Raw genomic sequence first — 14,163 nt, forward strand, 5'->3', positions numbered from 1 at the left:
CACGGGCTGTCAACCTTTTTTCTTCAGTGAAAAACCTTCCTCCAGACGCCCCCCACTACCACCTCCCCCTCCTCAAACCCTGAGTCCCCCCAGAAGCCCCTGTAAATGGAGCAGTAGTCGATAGATGTGATTAAAACATCCTGCTCTGGGGCTGGCCGGCTACACACAGGAGAGAGAGAGAGAGAGAGAGAGAGAGTCGAGTGACAAGGTCAGCCAAATGTCAGTCAGTGTGTTTGTGTGTGTGTAATTGTGTGTGTACGTTTATGTGTGTATATGTGTGTGTATAAGTGGGTGTGGATGGGTGGGACAGTGTCTGAGTGTGTGATATATGGTACTAAGAGAGGAAGGGCGGAGTTCTGGTAGCTAGCATTAGCGCTGGCATGGTAAACATCAGGTTTAGCAGGTGAGTAAGATGCATAAGTGTGTGTTAGTCTGTGTGTGTGTGTCTATGTGTGTTAATCTGTGTGTGTGTGTGTATGTGTGTGTGTGTGTGTGTGTGTGTGTGTGTGTGTGGCGAATAGCCAGGCAGTGGGTCGATGCGAGGCAGGAAGCAGACGGCCACAGCGCTTGCGCTGCAGTTCCTGTTCTCCACGGGGTATCGCTTTCTCAGTGCGGCTGCTCAGGACCGCAGAGCCAACACCCAGCTCCAAACACACACACACACACACACACACACACACACACACTTACACAAAATGGGGTAACTCACTGATGTATTGAAATGTTTCAGTCTTGAGATGCCTATTTCCAGGTATAGATTACTATAATTGATTATATTGGATTATAGTAACAGTCAATATTAGGGGAACTATTAAAACTATTAGCTCATTTACTATATTAATTATTTATATATATATATATATATATATATATATATATATATATAGTATATCTGGTTTATTTTCTATACCCAACATATAGAAAATATTGGTTTACCTTGTATGTGTAACTATACAATAAATATTGTTAATTTACGTTTAATATAATGCACCAGTCAACTGTTAAATTTTAGATTCTTCAAAACAGGCTCCTCTTGCTTAGATGACAGCTTTGTACATCTTGGTTGGATTTTCTCTGATTAAACTGGCACTCATCAGGACCGCTACAGGAAAGGAAGAGCAAGAGTTGCCTCTGTTGCACAGGATAAGATAATCAGAGTTACCAGCCTCAGAAACTGCAAGTTAACATCACCCCAGATAAGATAAATGCTTCTTTACAGAGTATTTTGGTTCGTTTAACACTTTTAAGTTACTACAGGATTCCTTAAGTCTGAATGACATCAGTATTAATTTACAAAGTAGGAAAAAAAAAAAAAAAAAATATTGAAAAATAAGGTGTATCCAAACTTTTGACTGGTCCTGTATAACTTTATTGTAAATAAACAAACACATTACCTTGAACTATGTAGTGCATATAGTTTATTTGGTAAGATTCTGCTGTACATTTAAACATATAATTTACTCTATTTATATAAGCCTAAGATCGTTTGAGAGGAATTGCATTGTAGGGGTCCATGGAAGTGGGATGGTCTTATCAATATATTATCTGCCATACATTAGCAGGCAAATATTACTTTGCTATACTAACATGCTGTTAGAAGAATCAGGGAGACCTACATTTACCACTAAAAAGGAAAACAGACAGTTTTTCCGACATGTCATCATCAAAATAAATGACATGTTGTCACACATCACATGTCCAGAAGGCCTGGTATCATGGTATCATCAAATACTGTATATTGTTTCTGTTACTTTATTTAGAAAACTTAGTTTAATATGATTTTTAGAAACATTTTTGAATAATGCAAAGTATTGTATATTACATTACATTACATTACATTTGGCAGACGCTTTTGTCCAAAGCGACTTACAATAGTGAACTACAAAAGTAATAGAAGTTAAAGGTAAAAACATCTTTAGATAGGGCCTAAAGGAGGTCAAAGGGGGATAATGGGATAGAGGAGTGAAGGAGGGGAAGAAGGAAATGAGGTTAGAAGTAGTTAGTGTGTTAGAGGTGTTAAGAGAGTAAGTGCTCTTTGAAGAGCTCTGTCTTCAGGAGTGTATTAAAGATAGCGAGAGATTCTCCTGATCTGGTAGTGGAAGGTAGTTTGTTCCACCATTGGGGAACTCTGTATGAGAACAGTCTGGGTTGTTTTGTGTGAATGGTTGTTTGGTAAAGCGAGGCGACGTTCATTGGAGGAGCGCAGCGGCCGGGAGGTGGTGTAAGCCTTCAGGAGTGATCAGTGCAGGTAGGAAGGAGCTGTTCTGTCATCACCTTGTAGGCGATTGTAAGAGCTTTGAATTTGATACGAGCATCAACTGGTAGCCAATGGAGCTCAATAAGCAGCGGAGTGACATTTGCCCAGATATTACCGTTATCGTCAAAAGTACACAAAAAAAAAAATCACAATGTTGTTTTTTATTAATATCGCACACCCCTAAAGCCAAATGCCATAAATGTAAACGTATACTAAGTCTGAAACTTAAAGTGTGTAATTAATCATTTCATATCTCCCTTTCCATCAGTGTAAATCTCTCACTCTGCACTTCTGCTGCTGCTGGATACAGCAATGGCAGTAACAAACCTATGAGGATTCATTTGTTACGGCCATGAAAAAATGAGACACCTCTTTCCCGCTGACGTCAGCAGGCCAATCAGTCAGGCAGGTGATGCGTTTTGGCAGAGGGCAGAAAGCTCGAGTTCGGCTCCAGGAATCCAGCAGAGAGAGCAGCTGGAGCTTTTCTCAGGAAAACGGCAGGGTCCCGAGACCCTCAGAGACGCAGCGGGAGTGGTCAATAGGTGCTGTCACTCGACAGGAGCAGCCAATTACCAGCCATGAACAGCCAAACCATGAGAAAACTTCATAATCACTCTTCTCTAGAGCAGATACATCAATATGAGGAAAAGTCTCTACATGTTATGAATGCCTCAACCAAGAAATAAAAGACTGGAACTGCAGCTGAAGCTTCTGCGGGTTTAAGGAAGGGTACACATGACTCCTACACGCATGATCCAGGTCTGTGGTGTAATATCTCCAGCTCTAATCTAGTAGATGATTAGAGATAATGGGAGAGTGCTGTGAAAGGTCGAGGAAAGTTAATTAAATTGTTGACGTGGATGAATTTTAATAAGGCATGCCCATGTGAAAAGTCAGCTGTTAATAGGATATAAAAGTGTTTATTTTGGCAGTAATGGGTAATTGACACTACGGTTCAAAAGTTTGGAATTATCTGCAATATGTCAATGTTTTTTTCATATATACTGTATTTAATTATATCTTGGACAATAAATACATTAAACTATAATGAAATATTATAGACTAAAAAAGTATTTTTTCTTGTATAATTTTCCAGTTATATTGGCAATCAAGGTTTAGACCTCAAACACTAAATGTATTTATTTATTTATTTTTAAATAGGTATCGAGGGGTATTCTGGATTTTAATTACAGTATGGCATCATTCTTTATACAATTTAACCTTACATAATGTATTATAATGGATATTTCTGAAAAGATTTTTTTTTGCAACTTAAGTCTTACTTACCCATTAAATGAAATGAAAGGAAATAAAATAACAACTCCAAACTTTTGAACAGTGCTGTATACCTTATATTTAGAAGGGCTTAGTGCAGATTACAGTGACTTAAAGATACAGATCACAGTTAATTTACTATTTATATATAACTATACAGTACATATAAACCAAATGTCTTAGGACATGAACTAGTATTGTGTCCCATGACTTTTGCATTGTCCTATAAAATATACAGTTCTGGAAAAAAATAAGAGACCACTTAAAAATGATAAGTTTCTTTAATTTGACCTAATTAAAAGAGGATGGATGATCACAAGCCATCAAACCAAACTGAACTGCTTAAATTTGTGCACCAGGAGTAAAGGCATAAAGTTATCCAAAAGCAGTGTGTAAGACTGGTGGAGAAGAACAAGCCAAGATGCATGAGAATTGAGATTAAAGACCAGGGTTATTTCACCAAATATTGATTTCCGAACTCTTAAAACTTTATGAATATAAACTTGTTTTCTTTGCATTATTTGAGGTCTGAGAGCTCTCTTTATTTATTTTATTAATTTCTATTTGAAATTTGAGTGAAATGTTGTCCTTAGTTTATAGAATGAAACAACAATGTTCATTTTACTCAAACATATACCTATAAATAGCAAAATCAGAGAAACTGAATCAGAAACTGAAGTGGTCTCTTCATTTGTTCTAGAGCTGTATTTTTGTTGGGACTCGTTGCATTGAATATGGATATGATTTCTACTAGAGACACTTTTCTGTTCACACCGACAATTCTAGCCAGACACTGCCAGTCATGATCATTACCTCCCTACCCACTGCTGTGTCTACTGTTCTTAAAATAGATCACTCTGTGTGTAATACATCTATATAATATATGATGTCTGTGAGCTGATGTATTGGAACTGAGTCTGCGCTTTCCTCTGAGTGAGCTGTGATGCTACTCGGCAATGCTACATCAGCAGCAGCATGTGTTAGTCTTCACCCACCTGGTGTTAAGGGCATGACTAGTGATAGCGGGAGTCCTAATGAGTGGGTTGGTTAATTGGTCTTGAAAATTGGGAAGAAAATGGGATGAAAATTCTAGCTTAAATACAAAAGTAAACAAACTAGCTATTATCTACTGTATCAAAATGATTAGGCTGATCAGAGGGCCAGGATAGTAACAATAGCTGAAGTAACTTAGCTTTAGCATTTGTTTGTTTATCCAAAGAAAAGTCTTTCTATATGCAAATTTCACTCACACGTGATCCACTACTGTGGCTGTCTGTGTTTCTTGTATGGTTTTACTCTAAGTAAGTACTTTCCCATAATCTAATCCACAGTACAGAGCTATTTGCCAACTAATATTGTACACAAACTAGCTAGCTAGCTAGCTAACAAAATCAAAACATGCAGATTGCATTGATGTCTACTAAGCTGTACAGGGCTAAGATGGTCACATTAGCTAAAGTGACTTAGCCTTAGCATTTACGTCTTGTTTTAGCTCACAGTACCAACACAAATACAAAATATGCAGGTAGCAGTAAGGTCTCTTACTAATAAAAAAAACCAAAAAACTTTGCTTTATTTAATTTACAAGACGTGTCTGGTGTAAAAGAACAAGTGCTATGGACAGGTTTTGAATGAAATAGGTGTAAAAAGCGAGCTCTATATATTATATATATTGGAGAGAGATGTGAAAAACCGAGAGACTTTCCATTTGTTTTCTATACATAATGAAGGAAATGAAAAAAAAAAAAAAACACAGTTAAGGATAGAACATCCACCTCCTGTTCTCCACCCTGGTCTCCCTAGTCTCCATATTACTTCTTCCACCCATGCATACACATGTTTTGTGATTCTCTGTCCGTTGTCAAGTCTTTATGTGCTTTATTAGCTGCTTTGCACTTTGTGTGGGTGTGCGATGTTTCTATTTTTCTTCATTCCAGTATGTGAGTTAACGTCTGCAGGGGTTTTGTTTCAGGTTTCAATAAGGGTCTCGCACTTCCATGCTGTCTCTACGCCTCCAACATGACAAGAATACAGTGCGTACAATAGACGAGGATGTAGATGTAGATGTAAATGTAGTAGTATTCACCTGTTTATGGGGTCCTCTGAGGATGTGAGCTCTAGCCCCCTCACATGCTGTCCTCATAGCCTCTAGAGATGGAGTCCCCAAGAGGTCAGTGATTAAATCCAACTGTAATACAGTGAGAGCGAGAGAGAGAGAGAGAGAGAGAGAAAGAGAGACAGACATTAATAATGTGTCCCAAACAGTAGTCTTCAAAGACTGCTTTGAGACCTCTTAAACCTTCACGTGGACATTGACCAGCTGTAGGTTAGGATGTAGCGTCTATTCTAATCCACATGTCGAATATTAGTTTATAATTAGCAGTATGCATCATTTTAGTTGCACCACAGAGATTTACGCTTTTATTGTAAGTTTCTTTGATTCACCATGTGCTTTTAAATCTTGTCTCCTTTCTTGTTTCCACCTGAACCCTGTCGAGTCATTAGTGTTTCCACCTGTGTCTCATTTGTTATCCAGCCCTCTCGTTATCTTCCCCAGGTATTCCTTGTCTGTCCCTGTGTATACTGTAAGTAGACCCTTTGTTTCAGTGTTCCTTTGTCTGGTCTTGCGCGGCTTTTGGGAGATTGAATTAAATGAACCATTTGATTTGGACAAAGATAAGATCGAACACAAAGATGTTCGAATCTTCATCCACCACAGTGAAATCTGGTGGGTAATAGGGCACTTTACTTGTTTTAAAAATGATCCCAAATAGCACACCTAGGTCTTTTTTGAAGTCGTTCCAAGTGTTGTTACAGTGTTGTTACAGTTACAGATGACATGCCTCAGCAAACCATCGCTGACCATCAGTAAATTTTGCATTTCATTTAGAAATCAAGGGAGCAGAGTCTGGAGGAAGAGTGGAGAGACGGTGTGAAGTTTCCTCAATCAGTGATGGTTTGGAGAGACATGTCATCTGCTGATGTTGGTCCACTGTCTTATATCAGGTCTAAAGTTATGAAGATGCAGAATTTCATTTTCCAGGTCCTGGCACAGTGCCCACACTGCCAAAAGTACCAATTGGTCTTATATATATTATTCTAATAACACTGATTTTCGGGTTTTCATTGGCTGTAAGCCATAATCATCAACAATAAAAGAAATAAACGCTTTAAATAGATCAATCTGTGTGTAATACATGTATATAATATATGAGTTTCCCTTTTTGAGCTGAATTACTGAAATAAAGTAACTTTTCAATGATTTTCTAATTGTAGTCTCTATACTTTTGAATTTTGAATGTAGTGGTTCTGCACTTAGCAGTTTTTAATGTAGCAGTTTTAAATCCAAGCTGTTCTAGACCAATCCGTTCTGAACGTAGCAGTATTAAACTTGACATTTTAAACATGGCATTTCTGAAAGTAGTGGTTCTGAGTTGATAAATGCATGAAAATTACAACCTTTCAACAAAGTCACAAACTAAGTTTTGGAATTAACTTTATATGTTTTTTTTTTCTTTATCGTGTTTTTTTTTTGTTAAGTCAGACCATCTGAACCATTTTTTAAACTGTCTAAGCCTATGGTTTTAATGATAAAAATGCGCAGATCTGGGTCACATGAGTAAACTATCAAGTACATGATGATAAACAGTATGTAGCCTGGAATTATACTTACTATATATTATTACAGTGTTTTCTTATCTATTCTGAGTAAACAACATTAAATTCATAATTTTGTCTAGTGCAAATATTTAGAACTGACCAGTAAGCTTTTTTTGTTTCAGTACACAGCCTTTATATAAGTTATTGGAATGAGTCTATAGCCCTATCTGGATGGGATTAGTTTCTCAGGGGGTCCAGGAGTTTTTTTTTTTCTTTTATGAGGGGTCCTTTGTGTTTTTTTTTCCCGTCTGGAACAACCATGTATGTGTTTTTGTCAGACGTCCTCTGAGAAAATTACAGGCTGAATTACCTACTGTTTTTTGCTGAACTCCGTGGTCCTCCAGTAATTTTAGTCCCATCCGGACTAACATTTCTTTCGTCACTTCGCATTTCAAAAAATAGCTATTTTTCCACTGCCACGCACCATAATTACACTTTGGGCACGCGTTTCCACGCAGATCCACATAAACTCAACAGTGAGTGGAAATGGAGGAGCTATTGAACGCGATGTGACCAAGAAAGTCAATTGCAGTCTGGATGCAAGAGTTTTATCACTGAGTAGAAGTTTGATAAAAAAGAAGTCCGGACAGGGCTTTTGAGGTTTAGTTTAAGTACCTGCTGGATGGGGCTCTGGGCCTGGAAGAGGATGCGTCGGCCCAGCAGCTCGGCGAAGATGCAGCCCACGGACCAGATGTCGATGGCGTTGGTGTAATGGCGGCTGCCCATCAGGATCTCGGGGGCGCGGTAGTACTGCGTCACCACCTCCTGGGTCATGTGACGTGACTCGTCCGGCTCCTCCACCCGAGCAAGTCCAAAATCGCAGATCTGAGATAAGAAACAAAGATTGCATCAGGTTTTATCAATTATTCTGAAGCTGAAATTAAAACGGTAAAAAAAAAAGCTAACAATTCACATTATATGGATTAAAAGTTTTTTTTTTTTTCCAACACCTGTTCATTCAAAGTCATTGTTTTTTCAGGAATTAAGGAATTATTATTATGAAAAGAGTTTATCCTGCTTTTATTAGAATAAGTGTCTCTATTGTCCAGTAAAGAAAGTCTTTCTACTAAAATTTAGAGCACTACTTCGAGATTCTAACATATAAAACATTCTGATTTGTTCTAAAAAAAAACACAGAATTATACTTATAGAATTGTTTAAAGGCCAAAATTGGTGGCCAAAAGTAGATAAAAATGTTGTTCTCGGCCTTTAGATCCCACTGTTATGATTGGATAAAAGGTACAATTTTATGCATATAATACTGTGTTTTACTAAAAATAATACCAGATTTTTTTGCACTATAAGGTGCATTTAAAATATTTTAATTTTCCCAAAAATCGAGGATTTGATTGCATTCAGTGTCAAATAGTTAAGGTTTTCATCTGTCCAGGAGAGTTCTATTCTATTGGCACTAACTTTCCTAATGCACAACACATGCTGTCTGTGTGTGCATGCATTTGCACATCTTTACTGTCATCAATGGGTGCATCATAGGTGTGTAAAGTAGCAATGCATTTATTAGAAAGGGCACATAGTGTAATAAACCAGTGAGTAGCGTCTTCATTCTACTCAGTACTTTTCCTTGACAAGCTAAATATAAATTAGTGGACAGAATGACAGGAATAGAGCAAGAAGAGGAGGAGGAGGAGGGGTGGAGAAGATGAGTGTAGCGCAGTGCTTGGCTCCCCATTATTCACAAAGCGCAGCTTTTCATCCCAGCCAACTGCTCAGAAGCTCATGACAAAGACTGAAAGTACGTTAATAAGTTAAATGTATTTTTATAGCACATTTGAGAGAAAAAAAAACAAAAAAAAAAACAGACCAGCACCAAAGTGCTTTACTAGAAAAAATGAAAAGGGCATAGTTAATACACCTTACAAATATTCACAATGCAGTGAAAACAACTCTTAATGAAAGTTAACTGATAAAAGAATGTCTTAAGTTGTAATAAAAATTATGCCGATAATTAATATAGTAATCTAAATGCAACAAAAAAATAAATAAAAAATAAAAAGAATGTGAAGTTAACACATTCTTCTCAAAAATTTGGCTAACACAGATGGCTAAATTTGCTCCATTTTTCAGATGAAAGAAAAAAATGACTAAAAATCACTTGTTAGACCACATTTTTTAAGGTATCCACTAGTGGTGTAGTAAAAATATCAATATATCAAAGTATCGTTATGTTTTGAAATACTGTATAGATTCTCAAAAACAAAGTATCAAGTTTAATGAACAGTTTAAAGGTACAGTACCAGTCAAACGTTGGGACACACCTTCTCATGTAAAGTTTTATATTTATTTTTCCTATAATGTAAATGAATACTGAAGTCATCCAGACTTTGAATAGACACATAAGGAATCATGTAATAAGTTAAAAGTGTTTTTAATAAGCCAAAATACTCTATAAAGCATTTAGGAGCTCTAATCTGGACTGATGTTAACTTGCGTTTTTTGAAGCTGGTAATTCTGATGAACTTATCCTGTGCAACAGAGGTAACTCTTGGTCTTCCTTTCCTGGGGTGGTCCTGATAGGAGCAAGTTTCTTCATAACACATTTGATGGTCTTTGCAACTGAATTTGAGGTCACTTTCAAAGTTCTTGAAATGTGCTTTTTTAATTTAATACAAAAACACTGTTTTAAAGGGGTGTCCAAATATTTGTCTGTTACTACGTACTGAATCATTTAAAGGCAAAAATTGGTGGTCAAAAGCAGAAATGTATGTTGTACTCTGCCCTTAGATCCAACTGTTATGATTGGATAAAAAATAAAATACACATAAAAACACATATTCAGTCTCTTGGCAGAAGAAATCATCCTTAAACACTAAAGGCACTTATAACCATAAATAACAGCATAGCGGTGAAATAGAATTATGTGTTTCCAAATTATAAGACCTAGGGATAGCAAATATACCACAAACAGGGCCTAAAACAGACCCTTGAGGAATCCCACAGGTAACTATAGGGGAAATAGGGGAGTAAAAGTCACCCATATTTACAGAAACTGTTGCGTCAAGCCAATCAAAGTGAAATATCTCCAATTCCAAAAGGAAAGAATAAAGTGAGAGTGAGAGAGGTGAAAGAGAGTGAAGGATGGTAATATTTTGAGGAGAAGATGATGTTAATCACCTCTCAGACTAGATGGATTAAAAAGTGATTAGGTGTGTGAATGAGGACACTACATTAAAACCTGTCCTCAGACGGCACACTTTCATAAAACACACTCCCTGACTCCAAAGATTCTGTAGATACAGACCCGCTGGTAAGACGACAGACAGTGAGAGAGTCACTGAAACCCACAAAACCCCCCACAGAACCCCTCCTCTGAGGTTCGGAGAGGGAGCGCCACTCTCCACTAAAGCAGGGGGAATGTTTTCTCTTCCCGGAAATGGGATTTAAAGGATAAATGAGCTAATGCATGCTAAATAATTCCCTGTCTGAAGCCTAAGAGTCTGATCTATTCCCTCTCTCCCCTCCAGCACATTTCTCTAGCTGCCTGACCTACTGCGCACACAGAGAGAGAGAGAGAAAGAGAGAGGGAAAGAGGGAGAGAGAGAGAAAGAGACATGAAAAATGGGGAAGACAGAGAGGGTAGAACTAAAGGGGATCGAGAAGCAAAAGAGATAAATCAAGAGAAAGAGAAGGAAAGAGAAATATGAGAAATGGTAAAGCGAGAGAGAGGAGAACGAAAGGGGAGCGAGAAGCAAAAGAGATGGATCACGAGAAAGAAATGAAAAAGAGATAGAAAGAGAGAGAAAGAGAGATGAGAAATAGGGAAGAGAGGGTGGAGAATGAAAGGGAATGAGAAGCCAAAGAGATAGATCACGAGAATGAGAAGTGAGAGAGAGAGAGAAAAAAAGAGAGAGATTGTGAGAGAGAGAGATGAGAAATGGAGAAGAGAGAGAGTGGACAAAAGAGAGATAGATTAAGAAGAAGATAAGTGAGAGGGAAAGAAAAGAGAGAGAGAAAGAGATGAGAAATTGGATTAGAAAGAGTGGAGAATGAAAGGGGAGCAAGATGAAAAAGAGACAGATTCAAGAAAAGAGAAGTTGGAGAGAGAGATAGAGAAGTGAGAAAAGGGAGGGAGAAAGATGATAAATAGGGAAGAGAGGGGAGAACTAAAAGGGAGTGAGAAAAGAGAGATAGATTAAAAGAAAGAGAAGTTGGAGAGTGCGAGAAAGAGGGAGAGAAACATGAGAACAGGGGAACAGAGAAAGTGGAGAATGAAAGGGGAGACTGAGGAAAAAGATATACATTAAGAGAAAGAGAAGTTGGAGAGAGAGAGAAAGAGAGAGAAATAGATAAGAAATTGGGAAGAGAAAGTAGAGAGGGGAGCAAGAGAAAAAGAGATCAATTAGGAGAAAGAAAAGTGAGAGAAAGAGAAACAGAAAGATGAGAAATAGGGAAATGAGAGGGGAGAACTAAAGGGGAGCAAAAGGAAAAAGAGATAAATTAAGAGAAAGAAGTGAAAAATAGAAAGAGAGATGAGAAATGGGGAAGAGAGGAAGGAGAACGAAATGGGGGGCCAGAGGAAAAAGATCAACACAGATCTAAAAATTCACACCTTTGTTAATTCCCTACTATTTATTTATTTTTTTGTAATATTTGTTGTATTGTTGCCATATTGATAATACTGTTATATTGTCAATATTACTGTCATTACAGTAAAAGAAAGAAAGAAAAGAAAGAGAGAGAAAGAGAGAGAGAGAGAGAGAGAGAGAGAGAGAGAGAGAGTAGAATAATAAAACACTCATCTGTCTTTAGGCACCAGAATGAAGATTTATATCAGAAGCTGAACACATAAATCAATTCCAAAGGGGCCCTGACCCCACAGAACCAGAGTGTGTGTGTGTGTCTGTGTGTTTGTGTGTGTGTGTGTGTGTGTGTGTGTGTGTGTGTGTGTGTGTGTGTGTGTGTGTGTGTGTGTGTGTGTATATATATATATATATATATATATATATATATATATATATATATATATATATATATATATATATATATATATATATTGGGCCTGGTCTAACTGAAGTTTCTGGCCCTCAGTGTGGGCTAAATTACCGAGGCCTTGCTCAGCACAGAAACACACACCACTATTATGCACTAGCCTTGATAGTGTGACACACTGTTTGTGTGTGTGTGTGATTGTGTGTGTGTGTGTTTTTGAAAAGAGCAAAAGGTAACACCAGCAGCCACCCAGGGGCAACATAAACACATGACAAATGACACAAATTGTGTTCCTCCTTGACACAACCATACCGCACACACACACACACGTGTTTACACTGCCTATATACAGTAAACACATGGTGGGTGTTATATGGATGTGAAGGTAAAGCTCTGGCCTGGGGGCAGTTGGAGTGTATGCACGCTGACAGGGAAGGACAACTGATCTCAGGTCAGTGTGTTTGAATGGAGACGGTCTTTAGACTAACCTTGAGCACACAGTTACTGTTGACCAGGAGGTTGCCAGGTTTGATGTCTCTGTGCAGGATGCCAGCGGAGTGCAGATACTTCAAACCTGTGGACACAAAATGAAAAAAAGACAACAAAAAGAAATCAGATAATTCGATAGTCTTGTTTAGCGGTCAGTTAGTCTGGAGTGCCTGCACTGATACCACCTGATCAATGACTAGAACAAACATAAAGAACGTCTATTTTCTGGTTTATTTTTATACATAAGGCGCAAAGAAATATAAGGAACATTAAGCGACACTAGTAAGGATGTTTCCCTTCTAATAAGGGAAGCTGGAAGAAGCACCTAAGTAAACAAAACTGTAATTCTGTAAATAAAATAATTTTATTTTAAAGTTAAATGAGCACTGGATGTTAATCTACACAGATTTGTCTCCTGAAAACTGTTTATTTGGGTGATTAAAGCCCTACCATTTATTTAGTAAGCTTAGATTTCTTAAATTTTGTGTAAATGGGACAAACCTGCCACCTGTTAGCGTTAGGCTGAGGATTCCTGAGTGTTCTGGTAGCCCAGGGCGCTATCAGCTAACGGTTTGTTCCACGTAGCTTGTTTTAACACAGCAGACATGCAAACTACAGTCCAATAAACTCACCTCTAAACAGCGAAAGAGCTAGTGCTGCAGGACCTGGCTAATGCTAATGCTGCTGCACCTAGCCTTAGTGCTGGAGAAACTTTAAACAGTGAAAACTCCCCCTTATAATTCAGTTCCGTTTTTCTGCTCCTTAACATCTGACAGGTAGAATTAATTCAAGACACACCCGATTATAAGGCGCACTGTCTATTTTTGGGAAAATTAAAGGATTTCAAGTGCTCCTTATAGTCTAAAAATATGGTAATCTACACGATATGTTGTTACAAATGTCACAGATGGAGAACATGTCCAGAAAAAGTCCAGAATCATCCACAGAGCTACCACTTCTAAACTCTCTATGTAGGCCTATTCATCAGGTTTGATGTGTTCAAAAGTATTCAGACCCCCTAAAATACCTATTTTTGGGGTATGCTGTTAATGTCTCTACCAACTGAGATTTTTGCCCATTCTTCTTTGCAAAATAGTTTAATCTCAGCCAGGTTGGATGGAGAACTTCTGTAAACAGCAGGACTTTGACTGGGTCATTCTAACACATGAATATTCTTTGATCTAAACCATTCCACTGTAGCTCTGGCTGTATGTTTAGGGTCATTGTCTTGCTGGAAGGTCAATCTCTTTTCCAGTGTCAAGTCTTTTGTTGCCTTCAACATGGTTTCATACAGTATTACCCTGTATTTAGTTCCATCCATCTTCCCATCAAGGTTGACCAGCTTCCTGTCCCTGCTGAAGAAAAGCATCCCCAGAGCATGATGCTGCCACCACCATGTTTCACAGAGGGGATGGTGTGTTTAGGGGGATGCGCAGTGTTACTTTTCCACCACACACAGATTTAATACATTGAGGTTTATGATTGTAAGGTGACAAAATGTGTACAAGGGGTATTAATACATTTTGCAAGCCACT

General features: G+C 37.9%; 1 protein-coding gene across 1 annotated transcript in view; it reads right to left on the bottom strand.

Moving 5' to 3' along the window:
• nlk2 (nemo-like kinase, type 2) overlaps positions 1 to 14,163 on the bottom strand; it is a 133,178-nt gene that overhangs the window by 25,385 nt on the left and 93,630 nt on the right. The window contains exons 5-7 of the mRNA XM_007237175.4: positions 12,628 to 12,713; positions 7,808 to 8,017; positions 5,619 to 5,720 (exon numbers count right to left, since the gene is read on the bottom strand). Coding sequence (XP_007237237.2) covers positions 5,619 to 5,720; positions 7,808 to 8,017; positions 12,628 to 12,713 — 398 coding nt within the window. The remainder of the gene's footprint in view (positions 1 to 5,618; positions 5,721 to 7,807; positions 8,018 to 12,627; positions 12,714 to 14,163) is intronic.

This window comes from Astyanax mexicanus, chromosome 18, assembly GCF_023375975.1.
Source record: "Astyanax mexicanus isolate ESR-SI-001 chromosome 18, AstMex3_surface, whole genome shotgun sequence".
Lineage (NCBI taxonomy): Eukaryota > Metazoa > Chordata > Actinopteri > Characiformes > Acestrorhamphidae > Astyanax > Astyanax mexicanus.